Raw genomic sequence first — 12,886 nt, forward strand, 5'->3', positions numbered from 1 at the left:
TTATTAGTGAATATCAAACTGTGCATTAGTACCAAGATGTTGGACAGTCCTCCAGTTTTTTTTTCACTCTTTTTAATTTTCAATGTATTGAGTAATCAGAGTAACTTAGCCAACAAATGAAAATCACGGCTTTACATTCTGACTGAGTCTTAACCTTTAACTCCATGAGTGACCAAGATAGAAGTCTCCTTACAATATCAATACGATATGAACTAGATAAGTGATGAGAATAAAGAAAAATATCAATTTTGGATAATTCGTTGACCCAGTAATAAATTCTCTGAACTAAGATCATAAAAATTGTACGGTTGGCAGTAAGGAGAATTACCAAATCTGATCTGGGAGTAAAGGGTTAATTAGTTCCCGTTGTCCTGATTGCTAAACTTCATTAATTCATTTTGGTTTCACAACACCTTGATGAAAAGCCCTTTTTGTATTTTGATCTGACTTATCATAATCATATGATTGGTGTGAGGATAAACTCCTTCCTGATGTCTCTCCTATCTCTTTTTAACAAGTAAGTGAGATCAGAAAGTTTTCATTACCACTCCAGTCTTTGTATATCATTAGTAACAAGGTTCACTATTTGACCAGTTGTTGTTTTGATAAAAGACACATGACTTAGTCGCAGTGCCTGAAAGATGAAAATCATCAATGTCAGTTATTAGAAAGAACAATAAACAAGGGTGGAAACTTTAACTTTCCCACTTAAAACATTTTGCGATCACAGTGTGATCACATGTAACACAGAAAACTTGCAAGTTTAAAACGGTAATCAAAGGTCTTCGAACAATCATCATGGGTCATCACAAAACTCTATCCAATAATCATTTTAATCCTAATATATAATAATTAATCTATAATTCCTTATCAATAGCACTAAGTTTACTAACCTTTCTATATATGAGCGACCCTGCAGCTAGCCTCAAATGCAAACCGCACCTTTGATTGATGAAAAAATTGGGAGCATGTAAGGCTCCTTCAGAAAAGGCACACAAAGAAAGAAGAGCAGCTGTAATGTACGCATCAGTGCGACTTATGGCTGGATCTGGTTGGAAGTAACTGAGAAGTATGCCAATAAGCAGAGGAGCTGACACTTTCAATCCTTCCTGAACAAAAATAACAAAACAGATGACTTGTTAATTACTGCAGACACTAACAATCTTTGATTGGTGCATATCCCTATTATTTCTAACATTAGCATAACATCAATGTAAGAATTAATGATATCAATTTTTCATATACTTCCCTAAACAATATTTATGTTGAATACAACCCCATTTCCGAATTTTTCCAAAATTTTGCTAATTAATGAAAACTTATATAGTACAATCTAGGAAAGTACAACCTAAATGTTCTGGCATCCTTCCACAATGTTTCAGATCAGTATGTTTCAGATCACATGCATGATTTGCATGCAGTATTCTGCACACATTACTAATTTCAATATTCATCCTCTAAGTGCACTGCTAGAAAGAGAACAAGAGGCTTTTTTTAGGTCCATGAGTACTCAAAAATTACTAAATGAAACCCCAAGAAACATTTACTGGAATCGATGAAGTAAAGAGAGGAACATGCGGATTTATACTGTCACACATTAAATATGTTATCCCAAATGTTGCAATCAACATTGCCTTGGTTACAAGTCAGAACAGTTACAACCTTTATATACGATTCATTCAATCTAGACACATAACCAAGACTTAGCAACTGCTTCAAAATCTTTTAATATGCAAGATAAATATGTAATGATGTGAGTGGCAAAGACTCATTCTTGTTTATCTACTAGCTAAAATTTTCTTTGCACCAAACTGTTTCAAAAAACAAATCAGACTCACCTCAATTATTGGAAAAATAGCAAGCATGAAATAGCGGATTCCCAAGAACTTAATGAAAGCATTTCTGAGCCGGGGTTTTCTACCCTTCCTCTGGGCATCTCTCAGTTCTTCATTCCAAAGTCTACAAACAGTAAATAGCATGTAACATTACATTTAAACTAATTTAGCCTAAGCATTGGCCAATGCACTAGTCCAGATCAACTTCAATCTCCTCCATACCAACAATGAATACTCCACAAGTATTCATCAAGGAGGTTAATGTCTACCACTTAATTTCACCAAGACTAAGCTAAACAATTGTTCCATAGATACCACATGGAGACCAAAAATTAAGTCTATTTAAACATACCAACAAGGGTCTAAAATTATACTCCTGAGACACAATTTTATCACAAATTTAACCATTTCTAACATAAAAAAACAACTAAAAAGATTATTAAACAAACTTTTCAAGTCTATCAGCCAGTCCTTTAGCCTCTTCTTGAGGCAGAATTTTATAGATATCTGAGTTATCAATGGGATGCCTGTATCCTTTACTGAAGAAATTGTTCATCCACCTGAAAATCATGATGATTTTAACTTATAATCAGATTGGCTTACATCCTCTACAATCTGTTACATGACACCAGTATACTTATATAACCTCAATACTGTTTTTTTCAACATATTTCCTAAGGTGCTGACATGAAGAATAACTACAATCAAGGGCTTCTTTATTTGGTGATCATTTCCTTTACTCTTGTAACCTAACTGAATGTGTGATTCACAGGTGATATTGTGAAGACAAATTAGATGCTAGTCAATCTTAGGGGTTCAAAGGTTACTGTAAATTAAATAAAATGATCACTTTATATCAAGTGAACACTACTTAGCTCTTTGACCCCCGTGAGTGATGAAGATGTAATTTTCCCTATGATGTCAATATACTATCATGCAGACAGGTATTTCTCATTGATCAAACAATTGGAAGACCCAATATTAAGGCCTTGGGAGTGTGAAAGTTGATACAGGTGTCACAGTATAGTTTCAGTTAAAGTATATGATAGCTTGAAGGGTAAATGAAGAATCAAAAGTTGTGAATTTAGTGATAATAATAGGGGGTGTAGCATTCAAAAATAGGCAAGAGAAGAATGTTTGAGGAGAAATTCAATGAGGAGTAATACAGCCAGAGGCTTGCAATGACAAACTGAGCATCTTATGTGGTAAAATTTCCGCACAGCCCCATACTATTGTAAAAAAAAATCTGTTTTCCTAATGGCAATGTATTGTTTTTGTCGTTGTTTTCTCTATCCAAGAACAAAATGCATGATGTGGTATAGGGCTGAGCGGAAATTTTACCCTATTCTCCAAGAAAGCCGCAGTCCCATTACTGGCAATCCAAGACTAATTTCGTCATTATTTCCTTTATTCAAGAACTGTTTGCATAATGAAGTATGGGGTTATGCAGAAGTCTTTTCAAGCTTACAGAGGGTGCATATAAGTTTATTTTAAAAAAGGTTCGGTTATTTTCAGCAAAACTAAAGAAATTTTGAAGTGCGTTAATTGGTTGGATTTGAACGTTGGGACAACGTCGGCACGTATCAATTTATGACTGAAAAAGACACTCAACAGTGGAGAGCAGAAGTCCAGATGATCCGTTTCCAACTCTACGATAAAATAATTGTATTGTACTTTGTGGAAACTGTGAAAAGTCTGAAGAGATCGATTCATTGGTCAATAACTAACATTATGTAACTCGGTGTGACCGTGAGGCGGCAGAAGTGGAACGAACCCTCCTCTGGGATTGAGGTTTGTCCGTCAAAACAATACTTCAATTGGATTCTACTCAATGACAGATATATAAATAAACCTACCAGAAAGTTAAAAACTTGCCGAGGATTGTGGCTTTGGCCATTGGATTGGCCTTGGTGTGTATCCTGTTTTCCATCTTTCTTCCCGCGTGTATAGTGTTCTTAAGAAAAAGAACGGAGAGAAGGAATGGGGAGACTAACAAGATAGGATTGCGTGACTTTCATGAATTCCGTACTGAAAGTGTGACGGGCCTTCAAGCGATTTTAAATCTTCTGCCTTCTAAGTTTGGCTCTGATCAGGATATCTTTAATGACTTTCCTTTGCAATATAATTCTTAAATATTTCTCTTAAGCCTGGTTGGTTTTGAATATGAGGTGCCATTTCCCCATCTTTGTGCTCTTAAGGCTAGGTGAAGCCGGTCTTTATTGTGTCATCACCCATAGTAACACATTCGATTACCTTGTGTATTTGAAAAATCTTTCTTGATACTGCTTGTCTGGCCCACGTGAGGGAGGGAGCACCGAAGAAACCCTGAGCTTCTTAAAATTAAATCTGTTCAGTAATCGTAGCAAATCGAGTTCAGGGAACCACCTAAGATTGAAATACAGTTGTCACCGGCTTAACTTGAAAAATTAAACCGTAGAGGACATCACGGTTCTTGGAGTATTTAGTTTGGTGTTTGGCCTCTTCGCGTGTATTTGCCAGCATAGCTTAATTTTATATTTTACAAGAGAGATAGAAGAGGATCACCGAAATCAGTGGGGGAGATTTTTTTTTGTTTCTCAGTTTTAAAAATCAGAAAAAGTCGCAATATGATTCGATGCAGAAATTTATTAATCCACCATTCCGGAAGGCTGCTCCGTCCCGGAATTATTCAACGGTAGGAAACTGTGATTGGTCAATATGCGATGAGGACCCGTTTCTGCGCAACGCTGAAAGAACACTGACTGATTGAGACTGAGTGTGTGTAAAAATATTTACCGACACGTCTGTTTCTCAATTTACCTGAGCTTGGCAATGGATACAAAAATTCCAGTTATCGATTTGGCTAACTTTGAAAAAGGCCAGCCGACCGTAGAGCAGACGATAGAAATTGGAAAAGCTTGTTTGGAGTTTGGCTTCTTTTACGTCGTCAACCATGGAATCGGGGAAGAACTAAAAGGAAAAGTCTTTGAAAAACTATGGCAATTTTTTAATCTCTCGACTGAGAAAAAAGGAGAAATTCACAGACGTAACGGTTTCCGTGGATATTTTACGAAAGGAGAAGAGCACAGCATTGAGTATGGCTGCGTTGAGTGGAAAGAAGGGATATATTATTTTCGTGAATTTAACAACGTACCACAGGGAAGAAGAGAAAGAGTTTTCTGTGGCTCTAACCCTTGGCCGAAGGATGAATATGTCCCGAGATTCCAGACAGTAATATGGGAGTACTTTGAAAAGACTCAGGCATTGGCGTCGAAATTGCTGGGCTGCATGGCGATATTTTTAGGTTGGTACTGCAGAAAATTGAAATTTGTTAGTCGGAGACGTGCTGGCCGCTACGTGACGGAATGCTTGAGCAGGCCCTCTTTGGCTAAGATTTTATCGGCAGGGTTCCAAGTACAAAAAAAGTTCTTTTCACCGGTGAATTTTCACATTAAGGTCCTCTCTGAACTCAAACGTAGTGATTTCGAGAGTTGAACGAATAGACGACGTGCCAGTTGCACTCACTGAGGTCATTTGTACTTTACATTCCAGCTATACGTGATCTCTTTGATACTTGCAAAATTGGCCGCTACGTGACGGAATGCTTGAGCAGGCCCTCTTTGGCTAAGATTTTATCGACAGGGTTCCAAGTACAAAAACAGTCCTTTTCACCGGTGAATTTTCACATTAAGGTCCTCTCTGAACTCAAACGTAGTGATTTCGAGAGTTGAACGAGTAGAGTACGTGCCAGTTGCACTTACTGAGGTCATTTGTACTTTACATTCCAGCTATACGTGATCTCTTTGATACTTGCAAAATTTTCATTTTCTTGTGAATGAGTATGGTTGCCTACCTCCTATTCCCTCTCTCGGTGTGAAATGAGTACCGGGTATTAACTTTTCTCTCACGAGTGACCGAGACAGAATTTCTCCTTACAATATCAATGTAAAATCAAGCAGACGCGTGATTTAGAGAAATGTAAATTAAAGGTTACTAATTGATACAATACCAAATTCTCTTAACTAACATCACCAGAGTTGTATGACAGACAGTAGGGAGAATTGCTAATGAGATGTTAAGAGTGAAAGGGTTGGGCAATGATACCTGACAAACCTCTCTGTTTGTTTACTCTTTTGCAGGCCTGGAAAGGGATTTTTTCAACAAGGAATTCACTAATGATCCATTTGCTCAAATAGCTATGTTTCACTACCCTCCCCACCCTACATCAAAAGATGACCCAGAGGTGTGGGGAGTGGGGAGACACACTGATTATGGCATGCTTACAGTTCTTCTCCAGGATGATGTAGGTGGACTTGAAGTGGAGACCAAAGATGGACTGTGGATGGATGTTCCCCCAGTTCCAGGCTCTCTCATCATTAACATAGGAGACATGGTAGAGATCTGGACAAATGGGGCTTTTAAGGCCCCTCCCCACAGGGTCAAACTGTCAGCAACTAATCACAGGCTTTCAGTTGCAATGTTTTATGAGCCAGGGTTCGAGAGTGTTATCTCACCCATTCCTGTTGACAAAGCTCTAATTCCTTTAGAAAAATCTATGGCAAAGCCCTTTTTGACGTTTCCAATACACTATGGTGATTACGTTCTGAGTAAATATTGCAGCATCCTACCAGAGAATAAGCCATAACATAAAATATGTAACACATGTAAAGATACAGTTCTAGATAATTTGTTGCTTTTTATGTGAATAACTCGTGATTTATGAAGTGAATTATAGGATTATTAATGCACTCTGTTGCCAAGTATTGTAGCTACCCCAAGAATTGAAAAAAATAATAGAAAAAATATTTAAGCTGCATTCATTTGTAACTGTTGATAACAGCTTGCACAGCCATTACCAAATTTAAATTTGTTGAATTTTCCCCCTCTTGGATGAAAGATAGGCCATGACAGATTTCCCTAATCTGCTCCCATCTAGTATACTCTGCAATTTAGTGTGCTTAGTGAGAGAAAAATCAATAAACCTTTGCAGAAATAAAACAAAAATATGAAGAAAAGACTTACGCCACCTTACACACAGGCAAATGTTAAACCTATAACCTGCCAGGTGGATTTTAAGGCAATTGAAAATTTCCATGCAAAATTAACCACAAGGGTTAGAAAGCAGTTTATTTTCCCTTTGGCAGGCATAATTTTTGCTAGCAAGTGCTCAGTTTTTTCTTGGTTGAAAATTATAGCTGCATGGTGTGGGACAATAAAAGTTACTTTTCCATTTCCCCACCCCATCATTCATTCTTACTTTAACTCAATTACATTGCCAGTGAAATGAACAAATGCAAGGTTGCAACATTAACTTACCTTGACATCTGCATTGAAGGGTTAGTCAAGACCAAAAAAATAAATGTTTCCCTTTCCCAGCCTTTTGTATGGTGTAGAGTATTCATAGGTCAAGTGATTCATCTCATTGCCCTTATTCAACTGTCTTTTATTCAGTGATCAAGATAGTATATTTACCATAGGATACTGACAATTAGTTATTTGCAGTGCTTTCAGTAAGATTTGAAGTAGGTGGCTACCTCGGTAAAGCACTCGCCGGAGGATAATATGAAAAACAATTTCGATCTCATTAGCCCATTAGTTCCATTAGAGTAAAATTGCTTCAAACAGAGTTTTCTGCGGCGAACTTTGGTAAATGATCGTTAAATACTGGTCTCCTTTGTAACAACTGTTTAACTGATTGTTTATTTCTAATCAAAATCTTCCATTTGCTGACTTGCAAACCTGCTGCCCGAGTTTCACACAAAAAGTTCTCTAAAAGGACATGTGATTACCGGCTACTGAAATTTTAGTCAGTATGTTCTTGCAAGCTTAAAATCTTATTTTTCCAGGAAATTTGGTTTACAGTATAACAAGACAGTACCAATACCACATCTCGTTCCACACGTGAAGGAGTTACTATATCCATTCCAACATGGTTTTCAGAAGGGAAGGTCTCGTGTCGCGCAACTCTTAGAAGCTTTTTATGATATCAGTGGCGCGCTGGACCGTGGGATTGAAACTGATATTATCTATCTTGACTTTGCCAAGGCTTTTGACTCTGTATTTCCCGCTAAGCTGGTATCCAAGTTATCAACCTTTGAAATAAAGACCCTTTACTAACTTGGTTTCACTCATATCTAACTGGGAGGAGTCAGAGAGTGGTGATAAATGGAACGTCTTCCAGATGGACCGCTGTAGGGTCAGGTGTCCCGCAAGGGACAATCACTTATCTGGTTCATATCGTATTGATATTCGAATTCATATCGTATTGAGATTTTTTTTTGTTTGTTTCTCAGTTTTAAAAATCAGGAAAGTCGCAATATGATTCGATGCAGAAATTTATTAATCCACCATCCCGGAAGGCTGCTCCATCCCGGAATTATTCAACGGTGGGAAACTGTGATTGGTCAATATGCGATAAGGACCAGTTTCTGCGCAACACTGAAAGAGCACTGACTGATTGAGACTGAGTGTGTGTAAAAATATTTACCCACACGTCTGTTTCTCAATTTACCTGAGCTTGGCAATGGATACAAAAATTCCAGTTATCGATTTGGCTAACTTTGAAAAAGGCAAGCCGACCGTAGAGCAGACGATAGCAATTGGAAAAGCTTGTTTAGAGTTTGGCTTCTTTTATGTCGTCAACCATGGAATCGGGGAAGAACTAGAAGGAAAAGTCTTTGAAAAACTATGGCAGTTTTTTAATCTCTCGACTGAGAAAAAAGGAGAAATTCACAGACGTAACGGTTTCCGTGGATATTTTACGAAAAGAGAAGAGCACAGCATTGAGTATGGCTGCGTTGAGTGGAAAGAAGGGATATATTATTTTCGTGAATTTAACAACGTACCACAGGGAAGAAAAGAAAGAGTTTTCTGTGGCTCTAACCCTTGGCCGAACGATGAATATGTCCCGAGATTCCAGACAGTAATATGGGAGTACTTTGAAAAGACTCAGGCATTGGCGTCGAAATTGCTGGGCTGCATGGCGATATTTTTAGGTTGGTACTGTAGAAAATTGAAATTTGTTAGTCGGAGACGTGCTGGCCGCTACGTGACGGAATGCTTGAGCAGGCCCTCTTTGGCTAAGATTTTATCGACAGGGTTCCAAGTACAAAAACAGTCCTTTTCACCGGTGAATTTTCACATTAAGGTCCTCTCTGAACTCAAACGTAGTGATTTCGAGAGTTGAACGAATAGAGTACGTGCCAGTTGCACTCACTGAGGTCATTTGTACTTTACATTCCAGCTATACGTGATCTCTTTAATACTTGCAAAATTGGCCGCTACGTGACGGAATGCTTGAGCAGGCCCTCTTTGGCTAAGATTTTATCGACAGGGTTCCAAGTACAAAAACAGTCCTTTTCACCGGTGAATTTTCACATTAAGGTCCTCTCTGAACTCAAACGTAGTGATTTCGAGAGTTGAACGAATAGAGTACGTGCCAGTTGCACTCACTGAGGTCATTTGTACTTTACATTCCAGCTGTACGTGATCTCTTTGATACTTGCAAAATTTTCATTTTCTTGTGAATGAGTATGGTTGCCTACCTCCTATTCCCTCTCTCGGTGTGAAATGAGTACCGGGTATTAACTTTTCTCTCACGAGTGACCGAGACAGAATTTCTCCTTACAATATCAATGTAAAATCAAGCAGACGCGTGATTTTGAGAAATGTAAATTAAGGGTTACTAATTGATACAATACCAAATTCTCTTAACTAACATCACCAGAGTTGTATGGCAGACAGTAGGGAGAATTACTAATGAGATGTTAAGAGTGAGAGGGTTGGGCAATGATACCTAACAAACCTCTCTGTTTGTTTACTCTTTTGCAGGCCTGGAAAGGGATTTTTTCAACAAGGAATTCACTAATGATCCATTTGCTCAAATAGCTATGTTTCACTACCCTCCCCACCCTACATCAAAAGATGACCCAGAGGTGTGGGGAGTGGGGAGACACACTGATTATGGCATGCTTACAGTTCTTCTCCAGGATGATGTAGGTGGACTTGAAGTGGAGACCAAAGATGGACTGTGGATGGATGTTCCCCCAGTTCCAGGCTCTCTCATCATTAACGTAGGAGACATGGTAGAGATCTGGACAAATGGGGCTTTTAAGGCCCCTCCCCACAGGGTCAAACTGTCAGCAACTAATCATAGGCTTTCAGTTGCAATGTTTTATGATCCAGGGTTTGAGAGTGTTATCTCACCCATTCCTGTTGACAAAGCTCTAATTCCTTTAGAAAAATTTACGACAAAGCCCTCTTTGGCGTTTCCAATACGCTATGGTGATTACGTTCTGAGTAAATATTGCAGCATCTTACCAGAGAATAAGCCATAACATAAAACCACTAAGTTACTGGTTAGAATATCTTGACTTGGTTTTCTTTTTTAAGTGCCTTCATGGGCTTATAGATTTCACTCATGAATTTAGTTATTATTTTTCTTTTCTAAAGGGCAACATGCGCTGTGCTTCATCAGGGCTGCATTTAAAGTTAAATGCCTTTCGTACGTCTTCCTTTCGAGACTTCTACTTCAACAGAATAACTTTGATGTGGAACAGTTTACCTAAAAATATCAAGGATTCAGACACTATAAGCTCTTTTAAAAGTAAACTCAAGTCGTTTTATTTTACTAAACTTTTAAAGCTTTTGATAGAGACAATTTTCGTTCTTTTAAATTAATTTGTCCTAAGTGTCGCAGTGTAAATACTTCTTCTGTCTGTACTTGTTAAGTTAAGTTAAGTTGTTAATTTGTATACTTTAGAAGGTTCTGTGTAACTTAGATTATTTGAATTGTAGTTTAGTCAGATCAGGGAAGGGATCTTTTTTCGGGATATTTCTTTCCGGGTTATTTTTTACGGGGCTGGGTGTGGGTGTATTAACCAAGTAGGGGACTTATGTTCTATTGTTATGCACCTGTACTTGTACTTGTACGAATCCATTAAATAAATAAAATAAATAAATAGACCTCTCAGTCTCTTGCTTCGAACGCTGAACACACTTTTTGTGATTGCAAGTTTTTATTTTGTTTTTGTTTTGTTTTTTGATGTGTTGAGTTTTGTTGGTTACTGAGTGAAATTAAAGATTTGCAGCAGTGACCTCTACCAGTTTTATTTTCTGGAAAAACCTCAGCATTTTTCATTTCTGCAAAATTGTTCATTTACTGTTTACAAAAGATAATTAAATTAAATCAATCAGCCAATGAATTTAGCTGTTTCCATGACTTGTGTTTCCTGTGATCGTAAACAATCATCGTTTAGTCATTGTGTCTAAATAGTAGCTCTTTTGAACCTTCCTTACATCTAGAGAAATCGAGATCATAGAAATTGATGTCCAGCAAGATGAAAGCACTACAAACAGGTGAACTAAATTTACTTTATGATATTCTTGCTTAGGGTCCATGGTTGAGCAGGTAGGCTTGAGTCTCTTCCCCCATAATAGTAAATTTGGTTGATTATTTATGGAAATCCGTGGGGGTAGTCTGCAGGGTAGTCAGCAGAGTAGTCCGTGGGGTAGTCCACAGAGCAGGGGTCAGTGGGTAGTCTGCAGAGCGGGTGTCAGTCTTTTCAACTCTCCCATAAGTGCCTTTTTACATGGAGGGAAGGTCACCTTTCTTGACAGGCCTCCCCTCCAGGAGGGTCTACAAAGGGTACGTATGGGGGGGGGAGGTGGAAAAGGGTTTGTAAGTGATGTATGATTAAGCCAAAAACTAATAAGTGACACATGAGTTTTACAGAGAGGCAAGGTAAAAAGGTGAGATGTGGAGTTTTTTTCCATCCCTTTCAAATTTGTGATCATGAAATACTGTTTAACTAAAGCAGGTGTAAACCCCCTCCCCCCTTATCCTCCTTCCTTCTATCTCGTAAGTACAGTTAACCTTGGGGGAAGGTGACCTTCTCCACTCACAAGCCTCAATATCTTTTCTTCAGGGCTAACTTTTTGCTTCATTAAGCCTGCGAAAGCTAAAGATTAGGTTAGCCCCCTAGTTGGGTCAGGTTTAAGGCTAAGAGATCACTGTTACACTCCCTATCACAGAGATTGTACATATTTGAGCAGAGAAATTCCACAACTTTCCATGACTTTTTCCATAACTTTTAAAAAAATTCAATGAGCTAAGTTGAGCAAGTGTGCTGATTGGTTCACTCCAAACAACACACAAATTTGCATAAATGTCATGCAAGTTTGCAGTGTACACAAAAATGTGCACAAGTGTAGATCTTGCAACACACCCTAATGTAGAGTTTAATTCTACTGAAATTAAATCTTACTTTAGATCTGCATTGCTTAGCACTTACAGATAACCTGCTGATTTCCATGACTTTCCATGATTTTCCAGGAACCAAACCTAAATTCCACCACTTTCAAGGCCTGGAAAATAAAATAATAAAATTCCATGACCTACCATGTTTTCCACAACCCACACAAAACCAACAATCATAACAAAGATAGCTTACCCCAGTAATAAGCCTTAAGAATTATCTTTGGAACTATATATGCTGGCCAGAGGTGACAGTCTGAACCTGGGTGATACAAGATATCTCCCTGTGGTATTGTCCAGTATCATCTGTGAAACCTTTCGCTGACCTTTTACCTAGGAAAAGTTTGCTGTGCAATAGAAATACTGAAATATCATTGCAAACAATAAAAGATCAAACCAATAGTTGTTTATTACCAAGTAACAACAGCCTCTGAACTCAGAAATCAGTTTACATTTCACCTGACGAGATACATATTTTGAAAATTCTCTTAATTACACTCAGCCATAAGTATTAACAGTTTATTGCCTATTGCAAGACCATTAATGTTCCAATTAGCCACAAGAAAAGAACAGTTACATAAAAAAAATTGCCAGCAAGGATCCAAAGGCATCAATTCAGCGAAAAAACAAAACTTTCTCAAATTACGGTGTCGATCTTTGGCTGATTGATCGGCGTCACGTTATCAACATTGCGTGCGCAGATTAAAAGACTTCAAGAAAATATTTTCTTTACAGTAGAAGTAAGAAGATCCGCATCAAATTTCATTCGTCATTTTCAAAGTCTTTCAGATTCTTCCTGTTTCGCTTGTGAAAGTCG

The 12,886-nt window shown here is 38.0% G+C and overlaps 3 protein-coding genes across 3 annotated transcripts; 2 read left to right on the forward strand and 1 right to left on the reverse strand.

Moving 5' to 3' along the window:
• Nucleotides 1-541: 541 nt before the first annotated feature.
• On the reverse strand, nt 542-4,019 carry LOC136278285 (ATP-binding cassette sub-family C member 4-like). Its single transcript, XM_066161799.1, has 5 exons — nt 3,692-4,019; nt 2,285-2,395; nt 1,839-1,959; nt 894-1,109; nt 542-634 (listed from the first exon to the last, which is right to left on the reverse strand). The coding sequence occupies exons 1-5, from the start codon at nt 3,763-3,765 to the stop codon at nt 542-544; spliced, it is 615 nt and encodes a 204-aa protein (XP_066017896.1). The 5' UTR covers nt 3,766-4,019.
• A 512-nt stretch (nt 4,020-4,531) lies between these two features.
• On the forward strand, nt 4,532-7,046 carry LOC131772590 (probable iron/ascorbate oxidoreductase DDB_G0283291). The gene is made up of 2 exons (XM_059088542.2): nt 4,532-5,118; nt 5,954-7,046. The coding sequence occupies exons 1-2, from the start codon at nt 4,647-4,649 to the stop codon at nt 6,457-6,459; spliced, it is 978 nt and encodes a 325-aa protein (XP_058944525.2). The 5' UTR covers nt 4,532-4,646; the 3' UTR covers nt 6,460-7,046.
• A 1,184-nt stretch (nt 7,047-8,230) lies between these two features.
• On the forward strand, nt 8,231-10,778 carry LOC131772585 (1-aminocyclopropane-1-carboxylate oxidase-like). Its single transcript, XM_059088527.2, has 2 exons — nt 8,231-8,809; nt 9,645-10,778. Exons 1-2 carry the CDS (start codon nt 8,338-8,340, stop codon nt 10,148-10,150), a joined length of 978 nt encoding a protein of 325 aa, XP_058944510.2. The 5' UTR covers nt 8,231-8,337; the 3' UTR covers nt 10,151-10,778.
• The last annotated feature ends 2,108 nt before the right edge of the window (nt 10,779-12,886 follow it).

The sequence above is a fragment of the Pocillopora verrucosa genome, chromosome 14 (assembly GCF_036669915.1).
Source record: "Pocillopora verrucosa isolate sample1 chromosome 14, ASM3666991v2, whole genome shotgun sequence".
In the NCBI taxonomy this organism is placed as follows: Eukaryota; Metazoa; Cnidaria; class Anthozoa; order Scleractinia; family Pocilloporidae; genus Pocillopora; species Pocillopora verrucosa.

Bases quoted from the DNA above. Each gene is read 5' to 3' on its own strand.
- LOC131772590 (XM_059088542.2), top strand. From the start codon at position 4,647: ATGGATACAAAAATTCCAGTTATCGATTTGGCTAACTTTGAAAAAGGC. The intron at 5,119-5,953 runs GTTGGTACTGCA...ACTCTTTTGCAG, and splicing joins CTGCATGGCGATATTTTTAG to GCCTGGAAAGGGATTTTTTC.
- LOC131772585 (XM_059088527.2), top strand. From the start codon at position 8,338: ATGGATACAAAAATTCCAGTTATCGATTTGGCTAACTTTGAAAAAGGC. The intron at 8,810-9,644 runs GTTGGTACTGTA...ACTCTTTTGCAG, and splicing joins CTGCATGGCGATATTTTTAG to GCCTGGAAAGGGATTTTTTC.
- LOC136278285 (XM_066161799.1), bottom strand. From the start codon at position 3,765: ATGGAAAACAGGATACACACCAAGGCCAATCCAATGGCCAAAGCCACA. The intron at 2,396-3,691 runs GTAGGTTTATTT...CATGATTTTCAG, and splicing joins GGCAAGTTTTTAACTTTCTG to GTGGATGAACAATTTCTTCA. The intron at 1,110-1,838 runs GTGAGTCTGATT...ATTTTTGTTCAG, and splicing joins CTATTTTTCCAATAATTGAG to GAAGGATTGAAAGTGTCAGC.